The 27,764-nt window shown below is 34.4% G+C and overlaps 2 protein-coding genes and 1 pseudogene across 2 annotated transcripts in view; all 3 read left to right on the top strand.

Moving 5' to 3' along the window:
* Positions 1–64: 64 nt before the first annotated feature.
* On the top strand, positions 65–3,423 carry LOC126710471 (G-type lectin S-receptor-like serine/threonine-protein kinase LECRK3; annotated as a pseudogene).
* A 2,789-nt stretch (positions 3,424–6,212) lies between these two features.
* Positions 6,213–27,764, top strand: part of LOC126709310 (G-type lectin S-receptor-like serine/threonine-protein kinase LECRK1) — a 61,909-nt gene continuing 40,357 nt past the window's right edge. Inside the window, exon 1 of the mRNA XM_050409504.1 lies at positions 6,213–8,467. Coding sequence (XP_050265461.1) covers positions 6,218–8,467 — 2,250 coding nt within the window. The 5' untranslated portion in view covers positions 6,213–6,217. The remainder of the gene's footprint in view (positions 8,468–27,764) is intronic.
* On the top strand, positions 19,484–22,092 carry LOC126709308 (G-type lectin S-receptor-like serine/threonine-protein kinase LECRK3). The gene has a single exon (XM_050409503.1). The coding sequence runs from the start codon at positions 19,530–19,532 to the stop codon at positions 21,927–21,929; it is 2,400 nt and encodes a 799-aa protein (XP_050265460.1). The 5' UTR covers positions 19,484–19,529; the 3' UTR covers positions 21,930–22,092.

Here is a 27,764-nt window from a genome sequence, read left to right as displayed (position 1 = left end):
TTAGTCGCATTTCATTTGCAAACAGAGTGAAAAAATGACAGAGAGAACTAGCTATTTTCTAGTAATGGCAAGGCTCTTGTTTTTTATTTTTCTCTCAGCAATTATCACTACAGAAGCTCAACAAGGGGAATCCATTGTAAACCTTGGCTCTTTTTTAACACCTACCACCAATTCTTCATGGCTATCACGCTCTGGTCTATATGCGTTTGGCTTCTACCAACAAGCCAATGGCTATGCTATAGGAGTTTTTCTTGCTGGGATTCCTGAAAAGACAGTAGTCTGGACAACTAACCGAGACGATCCTCCAGTTCTTGCTTATGCTACATTGAATTTCACTATCGATGGTAGAATCATCCTGCAATCAGCACAAGGCAAAGAGACCAACATTGCCAATCCTTCAGACGGTGCAATATTCGCATCAATGCTTGATTCGGGAAATTTTGTTCTCTATAATTCTAATAATAAGATAATATAGCAAAGTTTTGATATTCCAACCAATACTCTTTTATGGGGTTAGGGCCTCACAGCGGGAAAAGAGCTGGTTTCGAGTGTTTTAGAATCTGATCAATCAACAAGAATATTTCGATTGAAAATTTAGATAGATGGAAACCTTGTGCAGTACCCAGTGCAAACCTCAGACACGACTCCACATTCTTATTGGACTTCTTGGATAGGTGGAAAAGGTGATAATGTTTCACTATGTCTTGATGATGATGGCCATCTCTACTTGCTCAATACCAATACATACCTAAAAAATCTGACGCAAGGCGGATATCCGATAAAAGATATAGTCTATTGGGCTTTGTGGAGCCTAGTTTTGTTTGATCCAGTTCGACGACCTGACCTGACCCGAATAATATTGCGTGGTTTTTAATGGGAGATTTACTGAGGCTTAGTTCATGGAGCAGAGGCTTGGGCCAATAGGCCCAAGCTGGAGGAAAATTTTTTTGGTTCGCTTAGCCCATTGTGGAACCGCCTTTTGTAATTAGGGTTTTTTAGTGTGGAGTCGGTTGCCGTGTTTCATATATAGAGAAAATATTGTAGTTGCATGTTGTATTGTATTCTTCCCTGAAAATAGTGAAATCCCTGTAACTCCATGGATGTAGGCAAATTGCCTAACCACGCGGGGGCGGCTTGATGCATTTGGGGGCCTAAAGCGAAAATTGATCATCTTAATTTAGATGCAAAATTATTATTAATTAACATGAACTACATAGAAATTTTTTTTTTTTTTTTTTGGAATTTTTAAGACAAAAAAAATTTGACAAAATTTTTCATACTTGTTGATGTGGTAGATTGATAGTGGTAAGTAAAACAGTGGTGTTAGTGGTAGATTTAGATGGAAACTAGTAAAAGTTTGCTAATTAAACTCTTATTATTATTATTTTTTTTTAGAAGTGCAACATTCACAATATTTTTTATAACAAATCCTAGATTTTAAATTGGTTTTTGTTTTTATTTGAAAATATCACTATAATTATTTTTTTGCCATCAACAATAGGTTGTAACAACCTACTACTTAGCATTAGTTGTAAAAGTGTTGTGAAAAATATTGTGGACGACGTTGCATTTTTCTCTATTTTTTTATTTGTTTTTCATCTAGTAAAAAAAATTATTTTATTTATTGATTATAAATAATCCTATTGGTTAAAATTTGGGGGCCTTTTTTTTACTTGGGGCCTTAGGCGGCCGCATTTCTTGCTCCACCATAGAGCCAGCCCTGTAACCACTTAAATATTGTCTTGTGCGTGTGATTGTTTTTCTTTAGCATGTGTTTTTCTCTATTTTTTTGCTTCTCACAAGTTAGGGTTTTGGTGAAATTCCCTACATAGTCTATCTTATGAGAATTGATGTCGATGGCATCTTCAGGCTATTCTCACACAATTTAGACAAGAATGGCAATTGGTCAGTCATATGGTCATCTTCTGATAATAAGTGTGACCCTAAGGGTTTGTGTGGCCTCAATGGGTTTTGTACTAGTATTGGTGGAGAAGCCATTTGCTCATGCATTCCAGGATTTGCAAGTGTTAACCAGGGGAAATGGAGTTCAAGCTGTGAAAGGAATTTCACTGTAGAAAGTTGCAAAAGCAAAGATGGAAGTATCAATTATACCATGGAACCAATATCCAATATTGAATGGAAATTTAATAATTCTTTTTCCATTCTGCCATTATTAACTAGAGAGGAATGCAAAGCAGCGTGTCTGGAGGACTGTAACTGTGAAGCCGCTATGTAGAAAGATAGTATGTGCCAAAAGCTAAAGCTTCCTTTCAAATATGGAAGAATAGTACTAAGTGATTTAAACATAGCATTCATCAAGGTAGGTATGTCCACATCCACCATATATAACATTGTGCCCATGGGTAGCCAAAAAAAGCATCCAAAGGCCATACTAATTATAAGCATCTTACTTGCTGTTTTCAAACTCAATATGTTATTAATTTTGGGGATTTTTGTTTATAGAATTGGGGATATAAAAGGGTCCGTAATAGTGGAAATGTTGGTTTGAGCATGGATTTTTCTCTAAGGTCATTTACTTATTTAGATATTGAGAAAATGACTAATCATTTCAAGGAAGAGATAGGTAGGGGATCATTTGGTATCGTGTACAAGGGAACAATATTGAATGGTCAAAAGCTTGTAGCCATCAAAAGACTAGAGTAAGCATTGGCTGAAGGGGAAAAAGAGTTTCTAACCGAGATTAAAGTTATTGGTAGAACACACCACAAGAACCTTGTCCATCTACTTGGGTATTGTCATGATGGAGAGAATAGGCTTTTGGTTATAGAGTACATGAGTAATGGGTCACTTGCAGATAAACTTTTCAAATCTGAAAAACAACCTTGCTGGGATGAAAGAATTGAAATTTTGCGCAACATAGCAAAGTGAATTCTTTATCTTCATGAAGAGTGCGAGTCACAAATCATTTATTGTGACATAAAGTCATAGAATATACTCATAGATGAATATGGGTGTGCAAAAATCTCTGACTTTGGATTGGCAAAGCTACTAAAGCTAGACCAAACCAACACTTTTACGGGCATTCGAGAGACAAAAGGGTATGTTGCACCAGAATGGCATCAAAAACAACCAATTACAATCAAAGTAGATGTATGTAGTTTTGGAATTGTGTTGTTGGAACTTATATGTTGTAGAAAGAATGTGGACTTGAATCTTCCTGAAGAAGAAGCTATTCTTGAAGAATGGGCATATCATTGCTTTGAGGCTCATGAGGTAGGCAAACTAGTGAGTGGTAAGGAGGTTGACAAAAGACAATTGGAGAGAATGGTTAAAGTGGGACTTTGGTGCATTCTTGATGATCCATCACTTCGTCCTATAATGAAGAAGGTTTTGCTAATGCTGGAAGGGAATTTAGATATCCCAATCCCTCCAAGTTCAACTTCTTCTCTTAGTATACTGTAAAATGTGTTTGAATTTTTTTCCTAAGTCCCTTGTACAATGTAAAATGTATTATGCTACTTGTACCCTTTTAAAAATCCAAAACTGGATCTGAATTGGACCATTTGTTGTATCTATTATTAGAATCAATGATCTAGTTATTTTTTAAGATTTGACTCTTACAGAAGTTAACTGACCCTTATAAGCATTCTACCAGCCAAAATCATTTGGATGAAGTAGGTGTCGTCACTTCCCCCCTCACCACTTAATCCTCCCGCATTGCATTATGACATGGAACCATCTAAGCACTAATGGGGACTTGCCATTATTCGAACCCACAAGTCCTGTACTTCATAGGTGTGATAGATTACAAGAACTTCTTACAACTAAGCCACCTCCCAAAGTAGCCATTCTTCATTTATGTTAGGTTCATGTGTTTTGGTATTGTCAAACCATGCCAAATTATGTGTCTTTTATTGAGTTTTGATGTGTCTTAAAGTTGTAATTGAAGACCAAGTTGAAGACACAGAGTTTGCTCAAGAAGAAAAACACATTTTCAGCATGTACCTCAATAGCAGTCGATACCTCTCGATAGAAGCTCGATAGCAGCTTGATAGATTGAGATTTTGTTCTCGATAAAAGCTCGATAGATCGAGCTTCCTAGATAAAAAAAAAAAATAGCAACACAAAAAAGCCCATAATTGAGATCCTTTTGAAGCTTGAATTGAGATCCGTTTGAACCGGTATTTAAAGGATATCATAATCCATCTATTAAAAGGCTTTTTAGAGAGAGAAAAACTCCATTTATGTGGCTAGGGTTTTGTAACCAAGTTTTCTCTATTTCACCCAACTAAAGAGTTTCAAAGTAGAACTGAAGATTCCATTGGTGAAAAAGCTGAAGTCATAGCAACCACCACAGACTTGCTACTATGAGGAAAACCTTCAAGAGGTTCTTGAAGTCAGTTGGAAGTTCCAATTGTGATTATGGGTGGAGAGTTCATATATTGAAGAGTTTAGAGGTTCAGAAACAGAAGAAGGTTTCTGCTGTAAGTTCATCTACTGGGAATGTAGAGCCTAGGGACAAAGGTTTTGTACTAAATCTGAAACTTCTCTTTATTATAGTTGATTTCTTTTTGAAAAGGTTTCCTCCCAGGTTTTTTACTGTGAAACTAGTTTGTTTCATTAGTTTTCCTGAGTTATCATATCTTGTCTTATCTACTATTCTGCTATGCAGGATATTGACATGATATTGATGTTTGTTTGTTTGAACAATGATTATTCATAATAAATCTAATTAACAACTTAGGTTTAAAACTTATTAATTCTATCAACTGGAGTCTAAATTTCCCAACAGTTTAATTCAATTAGGCTTATTGATCAAGATTGCATTGTCCTACTTGGCAAATGTGCCAATTCACAATCACCAATAATTAGATTCAGAACATCTAGGACAACTATTCCCTATTAATTACTTATTCTTTATTATTTTCCATAACTAGAACCCAAATTCTTTAGTAAATAGTGCTCCCGTGTATGGTACATTTTACTGAAGAGTTACTAGAACCTAATCAAATCAAGTTGAGAGAAATGGAACAAAAGAAAGTGAGGTTTAATCATTTCCCTCTTCAATTTATCACGGTTTGACGATATTAGAATATATGATCATGATTTTAAACGTGTCTGTGCACTGTCTCTCATAAAAATGTCATGTATTAAGCTCCACTTAGGGAAAATTTTAATCCATAGATGATATTAGTGTTTTAATAATGACTAGATTCATCCTTTCATGCTATATTTCAATCCCCAATAAATATTTCCTGCCACACCAAGCAAATGTCCATATTAGTTCCATTTGTTGAGAGAGAGAGAGAGAGAGAGAGCAACTTACACTTAGAGTTTATCTTTTTTTGAGTCATTGATTGTAATCCAACTGATTCTAAAAATTAAAAAATTACACACAAATTTGTAAAGGTATAATACGTACATCCCTGAAAGCATTCATAAATTAGTTATTTTTAATCCAATTGACTCCGTATTTTGAATTTGTGTGACCAAATTTCACAATTGGAGCTAACTTTGACAAAAGTGGTTCATCTGCTCTACCTGGATTGATTCCATTCATCTTCTTAGATTTCAAGCTCGCTCCCATGAGCTACTATCAAAGGGTACATTTTCAAGGAAAATCATCAAACAGAGTCAAGTTTTTGTGTTGCCAAACATTTGTTTTAGTCCCTAAAATATCTGTGATTTTTTTTTTTAAAATTCGATAGTTACAATAATGAGGTGGGGAATTTGAATCCTAATTTTCATCATTCAAAAAAATTGTGCCATTGAACTACAAGGTTATTGGTTTAAACTTAGCACTGCATTGGGACTTTGAAATTAAACATCCCGTGTTGCTTGGGTTATGACTAATTAATAATTCAATGGATGACCAGCTGAAAGACTTTGAATATAATTAAACGCATGCAAAGACTTCTTATCCCAGCTAAGAAAGAGACTAAAATGAATGATTCTTACTCTATATATGCAAAGTTCTTTGAATATACACAAGTTGTGACTTTTCATCCTTAGGAAAGATATATACTCAAGAATGCATCTTTTTTTTTTTTTTTTCTTTTTTCTTTTTTTTTTTTTAACTATTTCCTTCCAAACACCTTCCAAAAAAAAATATTCAATAGTAATACTCAAGACAACGTCATAACTCGGTCATGGCAAGTCTCTTGTTTTTTATTGACTATATATGGAGCTGTGTGAATCACATTTCATTTGCAAACAGAGTGAAAGATTAAGAAAGAGAACTAGCTATTTTCTAGTAATGGCAAGTCTCTTGTTTTTTATTTTTCTCTCAGCAATTATCACTACAGAAGCCCAAAAAGGGGAATCCATTGTAAACCTTGGCTCTTCTTTAACACCTACCTCCAAGTCTTCATGGCAGTCAAAATCTGGTTTCTATGCCTTTGGCTTCTACCAACAAGCCAATGGCTATGCTGTTGGAGTTTTTTTGGCTGGGATTCCTGAAAAGACAGTAGTCTGGACAGCCAACCGAGACAAACCTCCAGCTCTCGCTAGTGTTACATTGAATTTCACTAGTGATGGTAGACTCATCATGGAATCGGCTCAAGGTGTAGAGACGGCCATTGCTGATCCTCCTGAACGTGCAGCTTCAGCATCAATGCTTGATTTGGGAAACTTTGTTCTCTATAATTCTGATAAGAAGATTATATGGCAAAGTTTTGAATCCCCAACGAATACCCTCTTACAAGGTCAGCGTCTCACAGCTGGAAATGAGTTGTTTTCAAGTGTTTCAGAATCTGATCAATCAACAGGAATATTTCGTCTGAAAATGCAGACGGATGGACACCTTGTGCAGTACCCAGTGCAAACCACAGATACGGCTGAATATTCTTACTGGGCTTCTGGTACAAATGGAGAAGGCAGTAATGTTTCACTATGTCTGGATTATGATGGTCATCTTTACTTGCTCAATTCCACCGGCACAATCTTAAAAAATCTGACTCAAGGCGGATATCCAACAAAAGATGTAGTGTATTTTATGCGAATTGATGTTGATGGGATCTTCAGGCTATTCTCACACAATTTGCATAAGAATGGGAATTTCTCAGTCATATGGTCATCTTCCAATAATAAGTGTGACCCTAAGGGCCTGTGTGGTCTAAATGGGTTTTGCACTATGAATGATCAGGATGCTAATTGCTTATGTCTTCCAGATTTTGCAAGTGTTATCGAGGGAAATTGGAGCTCCGGTTGTGAAAGGAATTTCACTGCGGAAAGTTGCAAGAGCAAAGATGGAAGTATGAAATATATCATGAAAGCAGTACCTAATACTGTATGGGAAGATGATTCTTTTTCTTCCCTAACAATATTGACCAAAGACGATTGTGAAGCAGCATGTTTGAAGGATTGTAATTGTGAAGCCGCTACATACAAAGATGGAGTTTGTCATAAGCAAAAGCTTCCATTGAGATTTGGAAGAAGGGTACTAAGTGATGTAAACATTGCATTCATCAAGGTAGCTATATCTACTTCCACCATAAATAAAATCGAGCCCTTGGGACGTGAAAAATATTCTCGAAAGGACATAATGATTCTGGGCATCTCACTTGGTGCTTTTGGACTCATTATGTCAGTGATTTCTGCATTTGCAATTTATAAAAATCGAGTCCGAGCATATAGAAGGCTCTCTAATAGTGGAAATGTTGATTTAAGCATGGATGTTTCTCTAAGATCATTTACTTATTCTGATCTTGAGAAAATGACTAATGGTTTCAAGGAAGAGCTGGGTAGAGGATCATTTGGGACTGTTTACAAGGGAACAATATGGAATGGTCAGAAGATTGTAGCTGTCAAAAAACTAGAGAAAGTGTTGACTGAGGGGGAGAGAGAGTTTCAAACCGAGATGAAAGTTATTGGAAGAACACACCACAAGAACCTTGTCCGTCTGCTCGGGTATTGTCATGATGGAGAGAATAGGCTTTTGGTATATGAGTACATGAGCAATGGCTCACTTGCAGATATACTCTTCAAACCTGAAAAAAAACTTTGTTGGGATGAAAGAATAGAAATTGCTCGCAACATTGCAAAGGGAATTCTTTATCTCCATGAAGAGTGCGAGTCACAAATCATTCATTGTGACATAAAACCTCAAAACATACTCATGGATGAATATAGGTGCCCAAAAATCTCTGATTTTGGATTGGCAAAGCTACTAAAGCCAGACCAAACCAATACCTTTACAGGTATTCGAGGAACAAAGGGGTATGTTGCACCAGAATGGCATCGAAACCAACCAGTGACAGTCAAAGCAGATGTATACAGTTTCGGAATTGTTCTATTGGAGCTCATATGTTGTAGAAAGAGTGTGGATTGGAGTTTTCCTGAAGAAGAAGCTATTCTTGAAGAATGGGCATACTCTTGCTTTGAGGCTCGTGAGCTAGATAAACTAGTGAGTGGTAAGGATGTTGACAAAAGGCAATTGGAGAGAATATTTAAAGTGGGACTTTGGTGCATTCTTAATGAGCCATCTCTTCGTCCTTCAATGAAAAAGGTTTTGCTAATGCTGGAAGGGACTGTAGATATCCCAATCCCTCCAAGTCCAACTTCTTTTCTTAGTACAGTATAAAATGTGTTTGTAATTTTTTTTTTTTTTTAGGAAATGTTATAGAGGGGATTTGAGCTGGATATGCTCTTTCATTAGACAAGTGTTAGTACTCAGCTAGTCTTTTAAGGCCAATGGCAAAATGTGGTTGTACTTCAAAACCCAAATATGGGGTGGTTTGTAAGAATTATTGGCACAACAATATTGTTAAGATTCTTTGTGCTACACACCCATAGTATTACTGGATATAGGACTATCTCTACTTCAATTTCTATTAAATATATGTATATGTCAATGGCCCTTGGCTTGAGCGAGGGAATGACTCCGCATACTTCCATTGAGAGAATATCATTGCTTTGAGGCTCATGAGCCAGGCAAACTAGTGGGTGGTAAGGAGGTTGACAAAAAACAGTTGGAGAGAATGGTTAAAGTGGGACTTTGGTACATTCTTGATGATCCATCACTTCATCCTACAATCAAGAAGGTATGATAATGCTGGAAGGGACTTTAGATAACCCAATCCCTCCAAGTTTAACTTCTTCTCTTAGTATAGTGTAAAATGTGTTTGTATTTTTTTTCCTAAGTCCCTTGTACAATGTAAAATTTGTTATGCTACTTGTACCCTTTTTAAAATCCAAAATTGGATTTGAATTGGACCCTTTGCTGTATCTATTATTAGAATCAAAGATCTAGTTATTTTTTAAAATTTGAGTCTTACAGAAGTTAACTAACCCTTATAAGCATTCTACTGGCCAAAATCATTTGGATGAAGTAGGTGTGGTCATTGTCTCCTCACCAATTAATCCTCTTGCATTGCATTATGATGTGGAACCATCTAAGCACTAGTGGGACTTGCCATTATTCGAACCCACAAGTCCTGAACTTCATAGGTGTGATGGACTTGCCATATTCAAACAATCTCAAAAAAAAAAAAAAAAAAAAAAAAAAAAAAAAAAAAAAAACTAAAGCGCAGCATTTATTGTTGCTACGCTCCTGTTGAGCCACATCGGTGGCCATGTTATCGGCCCCACTAACTTTCTTTTTTTCCTTTTCTTTTCCTTCCTTTTGCAAATTAACATTTTCCCAATCACAAACACACACAAAAACCTTCATCTCTTAATTAACATTTCCTAACTTTTCAACTTTCCATTTATTATTCCATCAAACCCAATTTGATAATGATTCAAACTTCCTTCGACTTTATGACTCTCCCTCTCCCCAATCAAACAGTTATGAAAACTATTCATATGCTACTCTATTTGAATTCCAAAAAAAAACCTTACTGATTTTTTGTCTATATATATATATATATATTTGCAATTGCTCTACCTTACTACTACAAATTTGGAAAGTCCCTCTAAAGTGAAGGTTTTTTTTTTTTTTTTTTTTTTTTTCAAGCTTTCTGAATTAATGTAGTTAGTGATGTGCCATTGGAGATCTTAGGTGCCAACAAAATTGATTCCCACAAACCAACCAAAAAAATCTCAAAGCCATGGTGAAGAATACATTAAAAGAATCACAATGGGGTCTTACTACTATAGTTTATGTGGTTGTTAATCATTTATATCTATCTAAAAATTGAAGTGTAGCATTTATTATTGCTATGCTTCTGTTGAACCACATTAGCAGTCTTATCATCGATCCCATTAACTTTCGTTTTTTCTTTTTCTTTTCGTTCCTTTTGCAAATTAACATTTTCCCAATCACATCCAAAAAAAAGAAAAAAAAAAAAAACTGCATCTCTTAATTAACATTTTCTAACTTTTCAATATTCCATTTATTATTCCATCAAACCCAATTTGGTAATAATTCAAACTTCCTTCAACTTTATGACTCTCCTTCTCCTAATCAAGCAGTTATGAAAACTGTTCAATTGCTACTTTATTAGAATTCCCCAAAAAAAAAAAAAAAAAATACTAATTTTTTGTCTATATATATTTGCAATTACTCTACCTCACTCTTGCAAATTTTGAAAGTCCCTCTAAAGTGAAGGTGTTTTTTTTTTTCCCCTATATTCTTCAAGTTTTTTGAATTAATTTTGTTAGTGTTGTGCCATCGGAGATCTCAGGTGCCAACAACATTGGTTCCCATAAACCAACCAAAAAAGTCTCAAAGCCATGGTGAAGAATACATTAAAAGAATTGCAATGGGGTCTTACTACTATAGTTTATGTGGTCGTTAATCATGGATGAATTTTTTTTTCCACTAATGTTATACCTCTTATGTGAATTTGTGTGATGCATTCTCCATTATGGATAAATAATTCTCTTTGTATATGTGTAGCATAAATCAGTTCTATTGTATGTACATATTAGTTGTGACATGAATGTAGATACATAACTTAGTACAAGACATGTTACTTTTTTTTTGTTGGTATTGTAACAAATTTAGATATTATTATGGGATGCCTTTGCTGTAAGACTTTTTGCCAAAATTGTAGAATTTTGATGTCAATGGAAAGAAAATTAAATCAAAGGTAGCAATAGACAACCAATAAAAAGACTAGGGTGAAAGATTATCCAAGTTTGGGCAAAGCCACAAAATCCACGAAGACCAATTGGATGTGAGAAATTCCACAAAGATGTATGCTTGGCTATATGAAGAAATTGAATTTGGATACGAAGAAGACCATTTGAATTGAATTGAGTTTTCTATCACAAGTCTCTCTCTCCTTCTTATTGTTTTGATTAAATTTTTGTTTGAGCTAATACTTAGTTAAAAAGTTTAGTTGTATTCTAGGTATTCTAGAGGAGAAAATTCTAAAAAGAAAATCAAGTTGTTGAAAAAAATAGCATAATCCAAAATCTAAAACTAAAAACCCAAATTAGGAAAACATAACGCACTATAAATAATTTAAAGGAATATGACCCATCTAAAAAATAGATAAATATCAATCAAATACACCCAAAAATAATAGAATGATATATTTGTATTTGTAGAGATATTGAGATGAAAAATAATATTAGAAATTATTTAATTTTTGAGAAATGCTACGTCTACAACATTTTCACAAGTCATAGTTTTTTTTTTCCTTTTTTTTTTTAAAGTGATTCACAAGTCATAGTTGATAAGTTGATATCGGTTCTAATTTAAACCTATCACTAAAATTACTTTTTTGCCAACCAATAACAATCAATAATAACCTACTATGTATGATTTGTTGTGAAAGTACTATAAAATTATTGTCAACATAACATTTCTCTTAATTTTTTGATAGAGCAAATTATTTTCAACAAATTAGGAGAATAAATTATATTTATATCAAAATTACAAAGTAATTATCTATTCTCACACATTACAAATAGTTGATTCTAAAAATAAAAAATAAAAAAATAATGTGCAGGAATAATACGTACATCCCTGAAAGTATTCATAAATTAGTTATTTGGTTAACATTTGGGTTGTTTATTTTCTTGTTTCATAGGCGAGAGCTTGCATACTGCTTATTTGACTCCGTGTTTTGAATTTGTGTGGCCAAATTTCATAAATGGAGCTAACTTTACCACAAGTGGTTCATCTGCTCTACGCCTCTACCTGGATTGATTCCATTTAGCCTGAATGTCCAAATTCTTCAGCTTCTTAGATTTCGAGCTCGCTCCCTTGAGCTTCTATCAAAGGGTACACTTTCAAGGAAAATCATAATACAGAGCTAAGTTTTTGTGTTGCCAAACATCTGTTTTAGTCCCTTAAATATTTGTGATTTTTTTTTTTTTTTTTTTAATTCAATAGTTACAATAATGCGGTGGGAGAATTTGAATCCTAGTTTTCATCATTAAAAATTGTGCCATTGAACTACAAGGTTATTGGTTTAAACTTAGCACTGCATTGAGACTTTGAAATTAAACATCCCGTGTTGCTTGGGTTATAACTAATAAATAATTCAATGGATGACCAGCTGAAAGACTTTGAATATTATTAAATGCATGCAAAGACTTTTCATTGAGGTAATGTACAAAATAGCAGTGCAAAAGAATTGTATATAGTTAGTTAGGCAACGTTTGAAACAATAAAGGAAAGTAGCATCTTGAGTTTTAGAAACTCGAGATCCATATTAGAACTCACATAGATCTCGAGTCTTTATGACTCGAGTTTTGTGCAAAAAAAATTTCACCTATAGTGACGTTTTTAAGCCTTACAGTAACGTTTTAAAGCCCTATAGCGGCGTTTTCCTGTAAATTTTTTTTATAAATACAGGTTTGGGGAGTCCTATAGTGACGTTTTATAGCCCTATAGCGGTGTTTTTATTCAATTTATGGAAATCGAGTCTTTAAAACTCGATTTTTAGCTTGATTTTTTCCTACTTTAAACTAATCCACTTACAAATCGAGACTTAAAAACTCGAGTTTTATCTTGGAACTCGAGTTTTAGACACTCGAGATGCTAGTTTTCAACATTGTTTTGAAATGTGACAACTAACTAAATTTTTTAATATTTATTGTTATTTAGAAAAAAAATTCCTTTTCATTTCAGCTAAGAAAGAGACTAGGATTCATTTAGATACAATTTATTTTTGCTGAAAATTGAAAACTGAAAACATTATAGTAAAATAATTTTTAAATATGTGAATAGTACTATGAAGTTTGTAGACTTGTGAACAGTGCACGGATGCACTGTTCACGGGAGAATAGTCAAAAGTTGCGGCTTGAAAAAAAGAAAAAAGAAAAAAAAGAAAACACGCGGAAGCAAAACACAAACGTGAATAATACTAAAGTGAATGACTCTTATTCCATATATTCAAAGTTCTTTGAATATACACAAGTTGTGACTTTTCATCCTTAGGAAAGATATATACTCAAGAATGCTTCATTTTTTTTTTTTTTTTAATTTTTTTTTTATAACTATTTCCTTCCAAACACCTTCCAAAAAAACAATATTTAATAGTAATACTCAAGACAACGTCATAACTCGGTAATGGCAATTGGCAAGTCTCTTGTTTTTTATTGACTATATATGGAGCTGTGTTAGTCGCATTTCATTAGCAAACGGAGTGAAAGAATAACAGAGAGAACTAGCTATTTTCTAGTAATGGCAAGTCCCTTGTTTTTTATTTTTCTCTCCGCAATTATCACTACAGAAGCTCAACGAGGGGAATCCATTGCAAACCTTGGCACTTCTCTAACACCTACCTCCAAGTCTTCATGGCAGTCACAATCTGGTTTCTATGCCTTTGGCTTCTACCAACAAGCCAATGGCTATGCTGTGGGAGTTTTTTTTGCTGGGATTCCTGAAAAGACAGTAGTCTGGACAGCCAACCGAGACGAACCTCCAGCTCTCGCTAGTGTTACATTGAATTTAACTAGTGATGGTAGACTCATCATGCATTTGGCACAAGGCGAAGAGACGGAAATTTCCAATCCTCCTGAACGTGCAGCATCAGCATCAATGCTTGATTTGGGAAACTTTGTTCTCTATAATTCTGATAAGAAGATTATATGGCAAAGTTTTGAATCCCCAACGAATACCCTCTTACAAGGTCAGCGTCTCACAGCTGGAAATGAGTTGTTTTCAAGTGTTTCAGAATCTGATCAATCGACAGGAATATTTCGCCTGAAAATGCAGATGGATGGAAACCTTGTGCAGTACCCAGTGCAAACCACATATACGGCTGAATATTCTTATTGGACTTCTTGGACAGATGGAAAAGGCAGTAATGTTTCACTATGTCTGGATGATGATGGTCGTCTTTACTTGCTCAATTCCACCGGCACAACCTTAAAAAATCTGACTCAAGGCGGATATCCAACAAAAGATGTAGTGTATTTTATGTGAATTGATGCCGATGGGATCTTCAGGCTATACTCTCACAATTTGGATAAGAATGGGAATTTCTCAGTCATATGGCCATCTTCCAATAATAAGTGTGACCCTAAGGGCCTGTCTGGTCTCAATGGGTTTTGCACTATGAATGATCAGGATGCTAATTGCAAATGTCTTCCAGGTTTTGAAAGTGTTAACCAGAGAAATCGGAGCTCAGGTTGTGTAAGGAATTTCACTGCAGAAAGTTGCATGAGCAAAGATGAAAGTATGAAATATATCATGCAAGCAGAACCCAATACTGTATGGGAAGATAATTCTTTCTCTTCCCTAACATTATTGACCAAAGACGATTGTGAAGCAGCATGTTTGAAGGATTGTTATTGTGAAGCCACTACATACAGAGATGGAGTTTGTCGAAAGCAAAAGCTTCCATTGAGATTTGGAAGAAGGGTACTAAGTGATGTAAACATTGCATTCATCAGGGAAGCTATATCTACTTCCACCATAAATAAAATTGAGCCCTTGGGACGTGAAAAATATTCTCAGAAGGGCATGATGATTCTGGGCATCTCACTTGGTGCTTTTGGACTCATTATGTCAGTGATATCTGCAATTGCAATTTATAAAAATCGAGTCCGAGCATATAGAAGGCTCTCTAATAGTGGAAATGTTGATTTAACCATGGATGTTTCTCCAAGATCATTTACTTATTCTGATCTTGAGAGAATGACAAATGGTTTCAAGGAAGAGCTGGGTAGAGGATCATTTGGGACTGTTTACAAGGGAACAATATGGAATGGTCAGAAGATCGTAGCCATCAAAAGACTAGAGAAAGTGTTGCTGAGGGGGAGAAAGAGTTTCAAACCGAGATGAAAGTTATTGGAAGAACACACCACAAGAACCTTGTCCGTCTGCTCGGGTATTGTCATGATGGAGAGAATAGGCTTTTGGTATATGAGTACATGAGCAATGGCTCACTCGCAGATATACTCTTCAAACCTGAAAAACAACTTTGCTGGGATGAAAGAATTGAAATTGCGCACAACATAGCAAAAGGAATTCTTTATCTTCATGAAGAGTGTGAGTCACAAATCATTCATTGTGACATAAAGCCGCAGAATATACTCATAGATGAATATGGGTGTGCGAAAATCTCTAACTTTGGATTGGCAAAGCTACTAAAGCCAGACCAAACCAACACTTTTACAGGCATTTGAGGGACAAAGGGGTATGTTGCACCAGAGTGGCTTCAAAAACAACCAATTACAATCAAAGTGGATGTATATAGTTTCGGAATTGTGTTGTTGGAGCTTATGTTGTAGAAAGAATGTGGACCAGAATCTTCCTGAAGAAGAAGCTATTCTTGAAGAATGGGCATATCATTGCTTTGGGGCTCATGAGCTAGGCAAACTGGTGAGTTGTAAGGAGGTTGACAAAAGACAACTGGAGAGAATGGTTAAAGTGGGACTTTGGTGCATTCTTGATGATCCATCACTTTGTCCTACAATGAAGAAGGTTTTGCTAATGCTGGAAGGGAATTTAGATATCCCAATCCCTCCAAGTTCAACTTCTTCTAAAATGTGTTTGTATTTTTTTTTCCTATGTCCCTTGTACAATGTAAATGTGTTATGCTACTTGTACCCTTTTTAAAATCCAAAACTGGATTTGAATTGGACCCTTTGCTCTATCTAATATTAGAATCAACGATCTAGTTATTTTTTAAAATTTGAGTCTTACAGAAGTTAACTGACCCTTACAGGCATTCTATCGGCCAAAATCATTTGGATGAAGTAGGTGCAGTCATTGCCCCCTCACCACTTAATCCTCCCGCATTGCATTATGACATGGAACAATCTAAGCACTAATGGGACTAGCCATTATTCGAACTCACAAGTCCTATACTTCATAGGTGTGATAGATTACAAGAACTTCTTACAACTAAGCCACCTCCCAAAGTAGCCATTCTTCGTTTTTGTTTGGTTCATGTGTTTTGGTATTGTCAAACCATGCCAAATTATGTGTCTTTTATTGAGTATTAATGTGTCTTAAAGTTGTAACTGAACACCAAGTTGAAGAGTTACTAGTGAACCTAATCAAATCAAGCTGAGAGAGAAATGGAACAAAAGAAAGTAAGGTCTAATCATTTTCCTCTTCAATTTATCGTGGTTTGACGGTATTAGAATATATGATCATGATTTTAAACATGTCTCTGCACTGTCTCTCATATAAATGTCATGTATTAAGCTCCACTTATTTAGGGAAAATTTTAATCCATAGATGATACTAGTGTTTTAATAATGATTAGATTCATTCTTTCATGCTATATTTCAATCCCCAGTAAATATTTCCTGCCACACCAAGCAAATGTGAAATGTCTATATTAGTACCATTTGTTTGAGAGAGAGAGAGAGAGAGAGCAACTTACATTTAGAATTTATCTTTTTTTGAGTCATTGATTGTAATCCAACAGATTCTAAAAATTTAAAAAAAAAAAAAAAAAATTGTAAAGGTATAATACGTACATCCCTGAAAGCATTCATAAATTAGTTGTTGTCTTATTTGATTGTAACCCAATTGACTCCGTATTTTGAATTTGTCAGACCAAATTTCACAATTGGAGCTAACTTTGCCAAAAGTGGTTCATCTGCTCTTTCCTGGATTGATTCCATTCAGCTTCTTAGATTTCAAGCTCGCTTCCTTGAGCTACTATCAAAGGGTACATTTTCAAGGCAAATCATAAAACAGAGCTAAGTTTTTGTGTTGCCAAACATCTGTTTGTCCCTAAAATATTTGTGATTTTTTTTTTCTTTCAATTCGATAGTTACAGTAATTGAGGTGGGGAATTTGAATCCTAATTTTCGATTAAAAAAATTGCCAATGAACTGCAAGGTTATTGATTTAAACTTAGCACTGCATTGGGACTTTGAAATAAAACATCGCGTGTTGCTTGGGTTATAACTAACTAGTAAAAGAGACCAGTGAGGATCTGAAATTGGGATCAGAATGTCAAAGAAAATACTCCTCAAGAATTCACCATTGCAAATAGGCACCAGGTACGGGGACGAGGATTAATTGAGCTCAGCAAACTTATTGAACATTTATTATAAGATTGAATTTTATCATAGGAAAATATTTATAGCTCTGCAGGAAATGGTTTTGTTGGGCTAATTGAAGTCAACAAATTCTACCGCCTACGTGCTGCATATAAACCAATTGCAAGTACAATATTTACTCATAACTTCTTATGTTACATACCCAAAATTCGACCTCCTAATGCACTACCCAAGTCGGTGCTTTATTTTTTATACGTGAAATGATGCCTCTATTAATGCACTGGAAGTTAAGTCAAGTCTCCTTCACCCCCAAATGCACGGTCAGTTTTTTTTTTTTTTTTTTTTTTGAGAATCAAATGCACGGTCAGTTAGTCCTCCTGTTCTCCACTAATATACGTTACAAGACCAAGAAACTCCTCCCCCAAAATACACGGCCAATTAATCATATGCCCCTAAAGGCCAATTTGTCAAGAAAATAATTGAGAGGACACCACACATCATAAAATAACCTATTATTGACAAATGACAAATGACAAGCAGGGAGTCTACTCTAGCCAATCATGCTTGAAAAAAAAAATCCCTCAAAGTTGTGGTTTCATATTTTTGTTTTTTGTGGTTTCATATTCAATAAACACTAAAAAGAATCTCAAAGTTGATGCAAGAGCCAAACTTGCTTATGAAATTTTTTTGAAGGTGTAAGTCATATTAGTAAAAACTAAAAAGCCTAATGACTTCAAAGTTTATGGTGAGCAACTCAGCAACCCCTCCCTTATAAACGCTTTCAATCACAGAGTTGTAGGGTTTAGTGGTGATATTGCTATGTCCATAGATGCAAGTGCACTGGATATGCATTTACGTAAAACTAAGCTTGCGGGTATTAATTCAATAATTGTACTTAGACTTATAAAATATATATGTAGATTTTAAATTATATGTTTATATACAGATTTAGATATATAATTAGGTTTTTTATGGTTTAATTATAGTGGACTCTTTGTTTTCTACATTAAATTAACTCATTTGGCACACGCACACACACACACACACACACAAAAACTTAGATTAGATAGGATACATGGCATAAAATTAAACTTTAATTGAAATCTAATTTTTACACAGAATTAACTCACTTGGCACAAAAATTTAAAATACACATCTATATGAAATCTAATTAGATTTTCTTTCAACTTTGCCTATGTAACCATGCATGGATACATTTAAAAACAATCACAATTACATATATATAATTTAGAATCTAATTAGATCTAGACTTTTTTGATTTTGCATTCAATAATTTACTTGCCACAAAAATTTAAAAATTAGATAGAATGCATGCGCAAAATTGAACTCCAATTAAAATTCAATTTAAAATCTAATTGAATTTAGACTCTTTAATTTTTGCACTTAATAATTCACTTGAACACAAATTTAAAAACTAGATGAAACACATGGTGAAAAATTAGACACTAGTTTAGAATTTAATTGGATTTTCTCTTAGCTTTGGCTATTAATATATATATAACTTATAAACTTGAATTTTTTTTAGTTATACAAATAAAAGACTCATAAATATAAAATCATTCAAAAACTATATATTTTTTTATGGTTTACTTATATTAGACTCCTCATTTTTTACATTAAATTAACTCATTTGACACAAAAATTAAAAAATTAGATTAGATGGGACACATGGCATAAAATTAAACTCTAATTGAAATCCAATTTTTACATTGAATTAACTCAAATGGAACAAAAATTTAAAAACTTATATTAGATAGGACACATGGCATAAAATTAGATTCAAATTTAATTCCAATTTGAAATCTAATTGGATTTTCTCTCAAATTTACTTATTATTATTATTATTATTATTAATATTATTATTATTATAATATAGATATATAGATTAATAATTGAATGGATGACCAGCTGAAAGTCTTTGAATATAATTAAACGCATGCAAAGACTTCTCATTCCAGCTAAGAGACTAAAGTGAATGATTCTTATTCTATATATGCAAAGTTCTTTGAATATACACAAGTTGTGACTTTTCATCCTTAGGAAAGATATCTACTCAAGAATGCTTCTCTTTTTTTAACTATTTCCTTCCAAACACCTTCCAAAAAAAATATTGAATAGTAATACTCAAGACAACATCATTACTCGGTAAGGGCAAGTCTCTTGTTTTTTATTGACTATATATGGAGCCGTGTGAGTCAAATTTCATTTGCAAACAGAGTGAAAGAATAACAGAGAGAACTAGCTATTTTCTAGTAATGGCAAGTCTCTTGTTTTTTATTTTTCTCTCAGCAATTATCACTACAGAAGCCCAAAAAGGGGAATCCATTGTAAACCTTGGCTCTTCTTTAACCCCTACCTCCAAGTCTTCATGGCAGTCAAAATCTGGTTTCTATGCCTTTGGCTTCTACCAACAAGCCAATGGCTATGCTGTTGGAGTTTTTTTTGCTGGGATTCCTGGAAAGACAGTAGTCTGGACAGCCAACCGAGACGAACCTCCAGCTCTCGCTAGTGTTACATTGAATTTCACTAGTGATGGTAGACTCATCATGCAATCGGCACAAGGCGAAGAGACGGCCATTGTCAATCCTCCAGAAGGTGCAGCATCAGCATCAATGCTTGATTCGGGAAACTTTGTTCTCTATAATTCGGATAAGAAGATTATATGGCAAAGTTTTGAATCCCCAACGAATACCCTCTTACAAGGTCAGCGTCTCACAGCTGGAAATGAGTTGTTTTCAAGTGTTTCAGAATCTGATCAATCGACAGGAATATTTCGTCTGAAAATGCAGACGGATGGAAACCTTGTGCAGTACCCAGTGCAAACCCCAGATACGGGTGCATATGCTTATTGGTCTTCTGGAACATTTGGAAAAGGCAGTAATGTTTCACTATGTCTGGATGATGATGGTCGACCTTACTTGCTCAATTCCACCGGCACAACCTTAATAAATCTGACTCAAGGCGGATATCCAACAAAAGATGTAGTGTATTTTATGCGAATTGACGCCGATGGGATCTTCAGGCTATACTCACACAATTTGGATAAGAATGGGAATTTCTCAGTCATATGGCAATCTTCCAATAATAAGTGTGACCCTAAGGGCCTGTGTGGTCTCAATGGGTTTTGCACTATGAATGATCTGGATGCTAAATGCTTATGTCTTCCAGGTTTTGCAAGTGTTGACCAGAGAAATCGGAGCTCAGGTTGTGTAAGGAATTTCACTGCAGAAAGTTGCATGAGCAAAGACGAAAGTGTGAAATATATCATGCAAGCAGTACCTAATACTGTATGGGAAGATAATTCTTTTTCTTCCCTAACATTATTGACCAAAGACGATTGTGAAGCAGCATGTTTGAAGGATTGTAATTGTGAAGCCGCTACGTACAGTGATAGAGTTTGTCAAAAGCAGAGGCTTCCATTGAGATTTGGAGGAAGGGAACTAAGTGGTGTAAACATTGCATTCATCAAGGTAGCTATATCTACTTCCACCATAAATAAAATTGAGCCCTTGGGACGTGAAAGATATTCTCGGAAGGACATAATGATTCTGGGCATCTCATTTGGTGCTTTTGGACTCATTATGTCCGTGATTTCTGCAATTGCAATTTATAACAATCGAGTCCGAGCATATAGAAGGCTCTCTAATAGTGGAAATGTTGATTTAACCGCGGATGTTTCTCCAAGATCATTTACTTATTCTGATCTTGAGAAAATGACTAATGGTTTCAAGGAAGAGCTGGGTAGAGGATCATTTGGGATTGTTTACAAGGGAACAATATGGGATGGTCAGAAGATCGTAGCCGTCAAAAGACTAGAGAAAGTGTTGACTGAGGGGGAGAGAGAGTTTCAAACCGAGATGAAAGTTATTGGAAGAACACACCACAAGAACCTTGTCCGTCTGCTTGGGTATTGTCATGATGGAGAGAATAGGCTTTTGGTATATGAGTACATGAGCAATGGCTCACTTGCAGATATACTCTTCAATCCTGAAAAAAAACTTTGTTGGGATGAAAGAATAGAAATTGCTCGCAACATTGCAAAGGGAATTCTTTATCTCCATGAAGAGTGCGAGTCACAAATCATTCATTGTGACATAAAACCTCAAAACATACTCATGGATGAATATAGGTGTCCAAAAATCTCTGATTTTGGATTGGCAAAGCTACTAAAGCCAGACCAAACCAATACCTTTACAGGTATCCGAGGAACAAAGGGGTATGTTGCACCAGAATGGCATCGAAACCAGCCAGTGACAGTTAAAGCAGATGTATACAGCTTTGGAATTGTTCTGTTGGAGCTTATATGTTGTAGAAAGAGTGTGGATTGGAGTTTTCCTGAAGAAGAAGCTATTCTTGAAGAATGGGCATACTCTTGCTTTGAGGCTCGTGAGCTAGATAAACTAGTTAGTGGTAAGGATGTTGACAAAAGGCAATTGGAGAGAATAGTTGAAGTGGGACTTTGGTGCATTCTTGATGAGCCATCTCTTCGTCCTTCGATGAAAAAGGTTCTGCTAATGCTGGAAGGAACTGTAGATGTCTCAATCCCTTCAAGTCCAACTTCTTTTCTTAGTACCGTATAAAATGTGTTTGTAATTTTTTTTTTTATAGGAAATGTTACAGAGGGGATTTGAGCTGGATATATTCCTTCATTAAACAAGTGTTAGTACTCAGCTCGTCTTTTAAGGCCAATGGCAAAATGTGGTTGTACTTCAAAACCCAAATAATGGATGGTTTGCAAGAATAATTGGCACAACAATATTGTTAAGATTCTTTGTGCTACACGCCCACAGTTTTATTGGATATCGGACTATCTCAACTTCAAATGCTATTAAATATATGTATACGTCAATGGCCCTTGCTTGAGCAAGGGAATGACTCCGCATACTACCGTTGAGAGAGGAGAAAAAAAATGTTCCTAAAAAGATAAAAATCAAATGCTTTATTTTTTTATTTTTCCTTAAGATACAAGTAGGGGAAGGCCTAAGGGGGCATTTGAACCCAAATTTTGTTTATGGGATTCACAAAACTATAATTTGTTAGTTAAAAGTATTTGCAGTCTCTAGCTTTTGTTGTGGGCTACTCTAAATATAGGAAGCATTAGTGTTTTGTCTATATCAAATAGAACTACTTATTACCAAAAAGAATTATTTATAGCTATAAAAGATTTATTATAAAAGTGAATATAATAATATTAATTTGAAAATCTCCCCAAAAAAAAAATATATATATATATATATATTAATTTGACAACATTTTATTATTATCCTATAGACAATAATCTATCTCCATTTCTAAATAAGATAGATCATGAGAATTTACCTGGTTCATTCACTTGACTCATATTCATCGAGCAAGAGCTTAAAAAGGCTAGCTATATGTTTTTTATTCACTTTAATGATGATATATTAATATATAACCTACTTTATAATGGGAGTTAAATACACAAATCAATTAAAATTTTGAATTTTGAATTGATTTCTTCAATTCTACAAATTCCTCTATCAAACAATTTCTTGGTTTATTCCAATCCAATGATTTTCTCCGACAAGATATGCCTTGATTTGGTCTCGAACAATATAAAAAATTCTACAGTTTCCTACACGACCAAGGCGACAATGTTGAATCTAAATTATTGGTGGGTAGTCTTAAACATCATGACAGCTGTGTTGCTAGAGTTGGCCAGCATGGTGTTTGGGACTGACTCAGAAATTATAAACCTACCGTGTTACTGGTGTTGACCCTTATGGTCCTATCGAACATTAATTATTCATTGGCAGCAAGTGGAGAGACTTAGAATATACACATGCAAAGACTTTTTAGTCTACTGAATAACTTTTGTCATTCTTAGGTCAAGTGAATAACTTTTTAGTCTACTGAATAACTTAAGTCAAGTGAATAACTTTTGTCATTCTTCCGCAACTGATGATGCGGAAGATAGAAGAAAGCGTAAACCATATTTTCTTTGATATAACAGAAACTAAATTATTAGTTTTTGGTCAAAAATTTCGAATCCACAATGGATCCCTTAAATCCACAAGATAATAGATCTAGAAACTACTAGAGGAAACAATAGACAAAATTTGTATTTTATTAATAACTAGTCACAAATTCCACGCGTTACGCATGATAATATTTTTTAGGTGGTCTCATTATTTTTTTTTTTCAATTTAGAATAATTTAATAAATAGTAATGTAATTTATAACCATATTTTCATTTATTATAGAAACAATCACAAATGTAATATATATAATTTATGTCGTACCAAAATCAAATAATACAAATTTTCTCTAAATTCAAAAGGTAAGTTAGTGAAAATATTAATTTTATTTACAAAATTTATTTATAATATTTTGTGTATCATCAAAAAGTATATAAAATTTGGAAATTATTCTTTTAGTTTTAAATTAACAAACTTTCCCAAACCCAAATTTTTTTTTTTTTTTACTATAAAATCAAAAACAGAGAAATGTATCTAAAAAAATTAATAAAACTCAACAAATGTACAATTCAAAATAATAATAAATAAAGAAAGGGAAAATTAAAAGATTGTAACTCATTTTCCTTTAAAAAAAAAAATCAAGAGTACAACTTCAACGGAGAAAAAAGTAGAAGAAAATTTTGGGAAAAAGGAGAAGTATTGTGTTATTGTTGTCATAATCTAATCTATCATCTAATCTAACATGTGATAAATAAATAATTTTACCACAAATTTGAATCTTTTTCTTAAAAATCTCAAAGAATACACTAATAAAATAAGGAAGATAAAGAACAATATAAAATATTTGTAAATGCTTAAAACAATTACTCAAACATCTAAGAACATCATATAACAAAAACATAACAATTTGCTACTAAGTAATTTGTTAAACAAAATATTTACAAACAATGAAAGGAAATTGCATAAAGACCATTGTCTTCAACTACACTAATTGTGAGTACTCAGAAATTGATGGCCTAAGCCCACTAAGAACAGTGGTGCCTTGTCCTTCAAACCAAGCTCAAACAATAGAATTTCTAAAGAGAGTGGGAAAACAATTCAAATGTAATTCTTAGCTAAGTTCAAGTCTAAGGCCGAAGAGGCCAGAGTAACAAGGAGGTGTAATGCAAGTAATGATTGAGAACAATGCTCTCCTCGAGTAGATTCGAGGTTTAGTTTCTTATATATGATTGATACAAGTTTCACACTATGCAATGCACTGTTCACTTCCCAGTTAATCTATTTCATAGAGAAAAATGTTCATCCCTTTAACTGGGTTTCCTTCCCTTATATATCCTTCCACCTTGCATCCTAGACCTCCATTTGTATGCCTCAAGACTTTTCTTATAACACTTGTCCCATCAAAGTTCTGCTGAAGGTGGTAGAAAGGGTTGCAAGCTGTGAAGTTACTGTTTATGTGTCATTTCCTCATAATGTAACTGATAAGATTGTTGCAGGGCATTCAATGCGGAGGGGGAAAGTATGTCTTTCCAGGAAACTTCCTCCCACCATCTCTTCCCCCCATATGGTCCTTCCTCTTCTCCTTAAGCTCTTTGTCCCCTCACATCCTCAGGTAGGTGAAGTCCTTGGGGTGGATATCCCCCCATGGGAGGGATTGTACGAGATGTTTTCTTGTTTTAATCCTCTTCAATCCTCAGACATCCCACACTAACTGTTCTTCATCAGTTTATCCGGATCATCCTGTTGTTTTCCAAATAAACTAATACCTAACAGCAACACAAAATATGACAAATAATAATATGACTTTTTTCCCCAAATCAAATCAACAACAAACACTATTCATTAAAAGTATTTAGTTTAGTAAATAAAATGAAAAAAAATACTTACATTAAGGAACACATATGAATTAGTCAATAATATGAAAATGAGGGTTACAAACCTCTAGTAGGAAACCCTCCTATGGATAGTGTGGGGATAAAATTCATCAGTCAACAGTAGGCCTTGGTACCCATGCGGAGCCCAGCCATAACAGGAAGTGAAGACACGGCCAAAGGACTCCCAGCCCAATCCAGTTGGGTCGGGCTTGTTTAAGGGGCGTCCGAGGAGGAGTGTCTCCTCGGACGCACCAAATGGGAGTCCAATTCACACCCTTTACATGGTGAGAAATCGTCCCAAATCAAAGGGAAATGCTAGACGTTCAGGGGGCAACCACAACTGCCGCATTAAATGCAAGGAAGCTACTTTTCCTGCTGCATTAATGTAGAAAGGACAGGAGAACAGTATTATCTTGGCCAGTGCAACTCACAGAGAAGGAGAATGTCCTATGGGACAGACACTTAAGTGGAGGCCCAGATGGTTAACAAGTGTAGGGCCATTACCAATTGAAGGATACTATATAAGAGAAGAAAATCCCCATGACTAGGGGATCGGAAAACTGGAGAGAAAAAAGCAAGGAAAAGAGAGAGAGAAAGAGAGAAGTTCTGTAAACAAAGCATAAGATACAGTCCCATAAACTGTTATCCCAGAAAACTTAATGAAACGTCCACACGTTCAAATGGTTGCATGGCTTACTAACAATTACGTTTACTCTGTCAAGACCTAGTTCTATAACCCACTCTCTACAAATTCATTGTTGAGGGTCCTTTGGGCCAGAATCGCCTGCTTGCTGGGCCTGGGCCCCAAACTCCGCCCTTACAGATAGTTATTAGTTTCTACCATCAATAATTAAGCAAGACCTGTGAATACGTTTGTATAGACAATTTTTTTTTTTAATTTAAAATATTACTCATTGATTTCATTTTTCAGTTATAAACAACCAAAAGTAGAGTTCTAAAAAACACATGTATTCATCAATCTATGGTAGAGCTACAAGAAAAATAAATAAAATAATACAAAAAAATGAAAAGTAGAGTTCATTTAAAAAAAAAAGTATATATTACTCATTGATTTCATTTTTCAGTTTTAAACAACCAAAAGTAGATTCTAAAAAGCACAAATATTCATGAATCTAAGGTAGAGATGCAAGAAAAATGAAGGAAAAAAAATTGAGTGACAGAGAGAGAGAGAGAGAGAAATAACATTTTTTGAATGTTAAAAATATGATTAGAATGAGAGAGTGACAAATCTATATATATATATATATATATATATTGTAAGGTTGAATTTAATCAACCATTTTATTGGCTTTATTCTGTGTCAAATTTGCTTGTATTTCAGCATTTAGTAACCCTGTATTTAGGTGGGATTGTTGTAAGGGTAGTGAGTGAGATAGAGTGTTGATTGTTCAAGATTGTGCAAGAAAACAGAGACTCGCGACTTGTTCTTGCGGGTGGCTCGCGGCTTCAAGCCGCCAAACGCAGCACACGTGCCAAGCATGCCAGAAGGTGAACAGTCATGCTAGTTGGAGCACTACAGGACAAAACAGGACAACTGGCCATATGGTTATCTCGCGACTCAGTCAAGTCGCGAGCCACCTCTGTTTTGTAAAACTTGACGTTTCACATTCCTCACTCACTCCAGTATAAATATCCCTTATACCCACAAATGAAAGAGAGCTTCTAGAGAGAATTTTGAGAGAGAAACCCTAAAGAAAAACAAGATTGATTCACCTACAATCTATACATTAGAGTCTCTTCAAATTCCTCAACTCTCTTCCTCTCCATTGTCAAATCCTTAAGAGGCATTTTACCAAAACCTTGTTCTCACCATATTCATCACTGTGAGAGGGCTGTTTGGTTTTCTGGGAAGCAGTTAGGAAGGAACCAATCTACATTGGTTGATGCTACGGTCTAGTAGCGAAATCTAGGAAGCTAGAAAAGAAAAAGGTTCGGCACAACCTCGTTGGAGCAAGAAGCTTGGAGGGTTTAGGCAGGGCCGACTCAATAAATTTGGGGGCCTTAGACGAAAAATTTAGGCGAGGCTTTTTTCAATTATTTAAACATTAATTAAATAATATTTATTTAAATTTTGATTTTTTTTTATTTATTTATTTAGAATCTATATATCATTCTCTTTGAGATGCAAAATTATTAATTAAATTTTTACATTCAAGTTTCATTAACATTTCCTTTTACTATCACTTAATCTTTTAGTAAACATTTATAATTAAAATAAAACATGATTTATAATAGAAAAATTATAAATTATCTAGCATAAAACAAAAATTAAAGTATAAAATAATAAAACCTGGTTTATCAAAACACAATTGCAACCTTAGAAAATAATATGATCACTTTACCCTCTAAACCTGTACAAATAAAAAATTATTTATCACATAACTTAACAAATTAATTTTAATATAAAATATATTATCCTACACTTATAATTTTATTAAATTAAGATAACACTCGCACATATAACAAATTAATGACTTTCTAAATGGATGGGAAAAAAAGCAAATAATAATAATAATAATAATTACTAGATAGTCAAAGTCTAGATGTAGGTCGAACAAATAGAAGCACTAAAATAAAAATA

This window comes from Quercus robur, chromosome 12, assembly GCF_932294415.1.
Source record: "Quercus robur chromosome 12, dhQueRobu3.1, whole genome shotgun sequence".
Classification (NCBI taxonomy): Eukaryota; Viridiplantae; Streptophyta; class Magnoliopsida; order Fagales; family Fagaceae; genus Quercus; species Quercus robur.
This window is presented reverse-complemented; position numbering and strand designations above follow the sequence as displayed.